The sequence below is a fragment of the Pteropus alecto genome, unplaced genomic scaffold (assembly GCF_000325575.1).
Source record: "Pteropus alecto unplaced genomic scaffold, ASM32557v1 scaffold164, whole genome shotgun sequence".
Lineage (NCBI taxonomy): Eukaryota > Metazoa > Chordata > Mammalia > Chiroptera > Pteropodidae > Pteropus > Pteropus alecto.
In genome coordinates this window covers 46,179-52,811 of record NW_006439568.1, presented here as the reverse complement: position 1 = coordinate 52,811, position 6,633 = coordinate 46,179, and the positions used below count along the sequence as shown (strand labels likewise).

At 37.0% G+C, this 6,633-nt stretch overlaps 1 protein-coding gene across 2 annotated transcripts in view; it reads left to right on the top strand.

Annotated features, from left to right (window-relative positions):
- The window catches only part of CLDND1 (claudin domain containing 1), a 6,747-nt gene extending 312 nt beyond the window's left edge, over positions 1 to 6,435 (top strand). The window contains exons 1-5 of one of the 2 annotated variants that reach the window (XM_006916537.3): positions 793 to 938; positions 1,135 to 1,444; positions 3,553 to 3,663; positions 5,080 to 5,217; positions 5,389 to 6,435. In XM_006916537.3, coding sequence (XP_006916599.1) covers positions 1,153 to 1,444; positions 3,553 to 3,663; positions 5,080 to 5,217; positions 5,389 to 5,609 — 762 coding nt within the window. In that variant the 5' untranslated portion in view covers positions 793 to 938; positions 1,135 to 1,152 and the 3' untranslated portion in view covers positions 5,610 to 6,435. Of the gene's footprint in view, positions 1 to 792; positions 939 to 1,134; positions 1,445 to 3,552; positions 3,664 to 5,079; positions 5,218 to 5,388 lie in introns of those variants that run through there. The other variant, XM_006916536.3, reaches the window with a different exon arrangement.
- The last annotated feature ends 198 nt before the right edge of the window (positions 6,436 to 6,633 follow it).

Sequence of the window (6,633 nt, the reverse complement as noted above, 5' to 3'; positions counted from 1 at the left end):
ACGTCTGCCCGCCCAGTGGTGCGCTCCGCGGGGTGACAGCGCCCGGCGTCCGGCCTGGGCCAACCGCCACTCCCGATGCCGGGACCTTTAAAGGTCATTTGAGACCCATAGGGTGAAAGAGGGTTAAAAAGAATAAAAATACAAACTCAACTTATGGAGTTATTGTTAATTATTGTAATTGCCTTGATCTCTCCTGAGTCACTTCCCATCTTCCAAACTCAGTAACCCCAGTTTGCTAGCCTGTTTTCGTGTTCCTTTGTAAGGTGTTTGGTGCGGTCATGGTATATACATGCAGTATTTGACCCAGCTTGATCCTCCTTGAGTCATTTTACTGCGGCGCTTTACTACTGCCATTGAGACCGTGTCCACGCCTTGGGAGTGTTCGTATTTTGCCTAATTCAGTTTTCTTTCCGGCTGAGGAGAGATCATTTAGTTTGCGATTGAGGAGGTTCAAAAAGTATAAGGAATGGGGAGAGTAGATAGGAGAGAGGAATTTGGCAGCGTAAAGGAGCTTGGTTTAACTTTAATGGATTAGGACAGACTGATATCTAGCACATTTTATGTTATTGTTCTCTGCTATTCTGTGCACCTGGAACAACTTTCTCTGGGTTAACAAACATGTTCAACTCTGTCTTCCATATAGCTCCTGACTCTAAACCTTGTTTTGGAAGGTTTCCCTCTTCTGAGAAAACTGGGAGAAGCTGATTTCCTCTGCTTTCTTTTCCTATGGCCTTTTCACACTGAAACCCAGAACACTTAATGCTGTGCAGCTTGTATAAAAATTTAATCTGTAATTAAAAAATTTTGCACAGTTCATTGCTGACTCTGGGCATGTCTGTTGTTTGTATCTGTAATATGTATGTCCTTTTCAGTGTTGTCTGTTTTAGTGTGCAGGTGATAGACTAGAGAACAAGACCTCTGTCTCCGTAGCATCCTGGGTATGTGAATATTTAATAAATATTTTCATGATAATGAGTTTTGTTTGAACTTAATTAAAAACATGATTTAAAAAAATTCTTTAATGATTTAAATAGCCAAAGGATGGGAAATAGTGATATTGAGATAATTTATTTCAAAATAATCAGTATTTGCCCTTGAAGTCTAACTTTTCTTCTTTCTTCAACTTTTAAACAGAGCAGTCTGAATGCCAGAATGGATAACCGTTTTGCTACAGCATTTGTAATTGCTTGTGTACTTAGCCTCATTTCCACCATCTACATGGCAGCCTCAATTGGCACAGACTTCTGGTATGAATATCGAAGTCCAGTTCAAGAAAATTCCAGTGATTTGAACAAAAGCGTCTGGGATGAATTCGCTAGCGATGAGGCAGATGAAAAGACTTATAATGATGCACTTTTCCGGTATAATGGCACAGTGGGATTGTGGAGACGGTGTATCACTATACCCCAGAACATATATTGGAATAGCCAACTAGAAAAGACAGGTATTTCTCTTATTTTGTTTCCTTTACCTCCTCAGCAGTAGACGAAGTGATGCAATGATGGCCCAGTTATATATAAGCAGGTTTGTGGGTTCTTTCTCTCCCCAAAGAAATAAATCTTATGTGTCTCTTTTCTTCCTACTTCCTTCTCTTCCCAACTTCCAAGACTTACCATTGTGCTCTTAAGTGTTGGTTGTACTCTTAACTGTCCTTATCTTGGGAAAGCCATTTTAGATATTTTGTTTATTTACTCATTCATTGAAAGCTGTTTCATTAATCTCACATGTCATGAAGAAATAATTGGAAAAGTACATTGGAAGACTTTAAATACTTGGTAACTGGACTAGTTTCCAAAATGAAGTCAGCTAATATGAGTTGATAGTTCTTTTATGTGTTTGCCATGTCATTATCATTTATCTTCTAAATCTTAGAGGATGTAATTTGACCAACTCTACATTTAAATCTGTAGATATTTGAGACTGTTTTAAAACAATCTTGATAGCGTTTATAGGTTAAAAATATGCAGTATATAAGAAGAAAATATAAATAATTTCAGGCTTATTTTACAAGCATTCTTAATATTTAAACATTTTAATTTCCATTTATTAAAATGGAAGCTTTAGAGCTCTTTATAAGGAATAACTTTACAATTTGTTTTGGTTTATGACTGTTTCTGTTGACCTTTTGGTGGGAAGCACTGTATTCAAATCACAGCACAACAGGCTTGAGTTACCATACATCAAAAGGATGATAGTTGTGATTTTATATGGAAAAAAGAAAATAGTTTGGCAAGAGGGGAAAGTGGTTAAAATTTATTGTAAAATGTTTAACTCTACTTATGAGAGAATAGGAAGGAGTACTTGATATTTGAATCTTAGTAACCATTTATTATTCATTCAACAAATATTTATTATATGTTTCCATGTTCCAGGGCCTAGTAGCTTGGAGTATATCAGGGGGGAAAAAAACAAAACAAATGAAAATCCTTACTCTTGGGGAACTCCTTACATCCTAATAAGGGATGACCGGCAATAAACATAACAGTGTAAACAATACATAATTACATAGTATGTTAGAAGATGACATGTGCTGAGAAGAAGTACAACAAAATGAAGGAGATTTGGAAATACACAGGGAAAGTGATGTTGGTGGGCATAAGTTACGTAGTAGTATAGGCAAGATAGGTTCCCAGAAGAAGATATCACTTGAGTAAAGACTTGATATAGGTGAAGGTGTTGGACAAATACGTAATTGTGGAGGCAGGTAGAATCATTTAGGTTGGAAGGAACAACTGCTGCAGGGGCCAGTAGCTGAGAGCATGCCCCAAATATTCAAGGACCAGCAAGGAAGCTACTGGACTGGACTGGAGGAAGACAGGGAGAGAAAGAGAGGGTATTCTGTCAGCGACATGTACACTGGGAATGGGAATTGGGCACATCATGCAGGTTTCTCTAGGCATTTTGAGGATTTTGGTTTTTACTATGAATGTGGTAGAGCCATTGGAGGGCTTTGAGCATGGGAGAGATGATCTGTTCACCAAGGCTGATTTGCATCAGGCAAAGGTGGAATCCAGGAGACTAATTAGAAGGCTTATACAGTAATGCAGGTGAGAGATGATTGAGACTCAGACCAGGGTGGTAAAACTGAGCAGTGGCTAGATTCTAAATATATTTTGAAGGTATAGCCTCTAGGATTTCCTGATGGAATGCATGTGGGCAAGAATGACTCAACTTTCTAGTCTGAGGAACTGGAATGGTGGAATGTTACTATCTGAGATGGGCAAGATGGCTGGTGGAGTAAGTTAGGGGAGAAGATCAAAGTGCCTTTTTATTTCAGTCTTTGTCCTCTTCTCCTTCTAGTCTTACATATCTAGTCTCATTCATTTTACGGTTCCTACTTTCTTTTTCTTTTCTATGCCCATGTCTTAAGCCTGCTGCTGAGAACCTCTGGCATCCATTGGGCATTGATCGTGCATGTCAGGGCCAAAGAGGTTGCTTTTTCCTCTGGGGACATCTTTTTATGTCACTTTTTATTTTAGAGTATAATTACTCAAAGAGATTTTGTTAAACGTTTATAGTTAAAACAACAAACAATCATTGTTATTATTTCAGAATCATTTGATGTGGTCACAAGATGTATGGGTTTCACACTAAATGAGCAGTTCATGGAGAAGTTTGTTGATCCTGGAAATCACAATAGTGGGATTGATCTGCTTCGGACCTGTGAGTACCTTGATATCTGCAGGAAAATTGGGGAAAATAGGAAATAATTTTATCTTTTGTTGAGCTCTGATTTTGGAAAAAGATGAACGAGTACATTGTGTCAGCTTGAAATAAGATCTTTAACAGTATCCCAACAAATTCATATCTGTTGATAAAATATTTTAGAAGTTAGGTACATACTAACCAATTGCAAATAGGAAGTTGAGAGAGGCAGACTGATACCCTGGTTGACAGAATCCAGACCCCTCAAAAGATGTTATTAGTGAGCCCATTTAAAGGGAAAGTTTAATAGGAATTAATAATAAATTTGTATGTTTGAGTTAAACACTTTAGCTACCTAAGTTCAGATAGGGGTATGTGGAAACAGTTGACTGCAAGCTCTGTATGAGCCAATTGAGTGCCAGGCCTGTCACAAGTGTTACTCCAGTCTTAGGTGGTAGTAACAAAAGTGGAACTGTCAAAAATAAATGACAGTATTTATTAGGAGTATTCTGTTCCTTGAGGATCAGGTTATCCAAGAAATACTGTCTTCAGATTTCGACCTACTTTCCAGTCTATAGAGACTTATTGGAGCTTGCCTGGATGAATGACCATGTCATGAGAGGAAACATTGAATAAATGGCAAGTATTCAATTTTGCATTGCAGATGCATAGGAAGAAGTTTATTATTAACAGTTTGAAGGAAAGTGAAAGAAAAGACTTTTGTGTAGTTCTAGAAAGTAAAACTAGCACTGAAAGGTGGATTTGGTTTGGAGTTGATATTAATACATTGCTAATAACTAAAATTAAAAATGGATTGGTATTTGTTGTAAAGTCATCAGTTTTCTTCCCATGCTGTTGAGGGAATTTATGATAATTAAAACTGCCATTTATTGTGTGCCTGGTATATACTAGATCCTCTACTTTGTACTTTATGTATATTCTTTCAACAGGTTTTTATTATCATCACTCCTTGACTTGTTATTCCTACCATGAGATCTTGTAAGAACTTAGATTAGTTTGTATGTAGGGCAAGAATGTTTCACTTCAAATTCTGGCTCGACTACTAACTATGTCACCTTGTTCAAATTATTTATACCTCCTGCCTCAGTTTTCTCTTTTATAAAATAGAGATAATAATAATAGTAGTACCTAATTCTTAGAGATGTTGGGAAGATTAATGCACAAAGCATCCATAGAATAGTGCCTGACATATGGTAAATGTCCTGCTGAGATCCGTAATTGTTAACTGCTAGTGTCCTTTTTTATGAAGACAAAGTTAGCATCTTTTTGAACAATGTGCTTTAGAAAAGAAACCTCAATATTCCTTTCTCATTTTTTAAGAAATAATCTAATTAGAATATGAAAGAACTTGCCATTGTGGGAAAACTGTCTGGAATCATGGTAACCTTTTTCTCTCTCTTTTTTTTAAATCAGATCTTTGGCGTTGCCAGTTCCTTTTACCTTTTGTTAGTCTAGGTTTGATGTGCTTCGGGGCTTTGATTGGACTTTGTGCTTGTATCTGCCGAAGCTTGTATCCCACCATCGCCACAGGCATTCTCCATCTCCTTGCAGGTGGGTCTTGTCATCATACTTAACTTTTTATCTTCTTCTTGTCTCCATAGAGACCAAAGAGTTGTAATTCTTAAACTTTCATATATTACTGCCCTGTCACATTACCTGAAATGCTCTTACAGTGCTCTTACTTAGCTATGTTTTGTTTTATTTTCTAAAATTTCCTCCAAGGTCTGTGTACACTGGGCTCAGTCAGTTGTTATGTTGCTGGAATTGAACTACTCCACCAGAAACTAGAGCTACCTGAGAATGTGTACGGTGAATTTGGATGGTCCTTCTGCCTGGCTTGCGTCTCAGCTCCCTTGCAGTTCATGGCTTCTGCTCTCTTCATCTGGGCAGCTCATACCAACCGGAAAGAGTACACCTTAATGAAGGCATATCGTGTGGCATGAATGGGAAGCTACCTGCTTTACAATTGCCATTTTTATTATTTTTTCATAGTAATAATTTCCCTTGTTTGCCCCCTAATTGTTTTTAATTTAACTTTTTTTTTGGCAGATATATCATTTTATCCTGAAAATCTATTTTATTTATTCACACAGTTGTTTTTTAATACCACTGAAATTTGTATGGATTCCTCTAATTCCCTATTTCAGACAAACTAACCTAGGTTCAGAATCCAGACAGAAAGAAATGGGTAGACACTTGACACAGATTTGTAAAAGAAAACCGATAGTGGGAAATTGACCCAGAGCAGGTTCTGCTGATGTCTGTTAGACTTTTTAGTAAAGTAACTGTATTCACTCAACTGGAAACTTTTTTTTTTGGTTGGGAAATCTCATCATTGTCAAAACTTATGATCACTTTGCTGATATAGATAGCCAGTTAGCCAGACGTATGAGTACTATTTTCAGAGACTTAAGCTATATAAAATAGGGAAATTACGATCTTTTCCCCTAAATATTGGCATATAGCTTCACCAGGATGAAATATGGCAGCTGTTTATCTAAACTGTGTCTGTGTACAAGAAAAGTGAAAAGTGTAGTATTTACTTGACATTTTAACTTTGTAACTGCAAGAATTCTAATTCAACCAGACAAGAAGATTAACCTTATTTTTCTTTTCTTTTTTAAAAATTTTCCTTAATGTGTCAAGTAGGATTTTCAGTACCACCAAATCATTTTGGATTTTTACTCCTTCCCTCTTCATGCACCAGGCTTATAAAAGAGTGCTTTCTTTTTAACACTACATAGGGGTCACAATAAAATTTGCCAATTGCTATTTCTTTATTCCAGCTAAGTACCATAAAGAACGTTCCACCATAATGACCTACTGAAGCTAGGAAACCTACCACAAGACCTGGCTGGTCATTAACTTCCAACTGTGGTCTTTATTTCTTGTGGTGAAATGATGTGCCTTTCCTTGCCTAAATCCCTTTGTGGTGTGTATCAACATTATTTAACATCTTCTGATTCA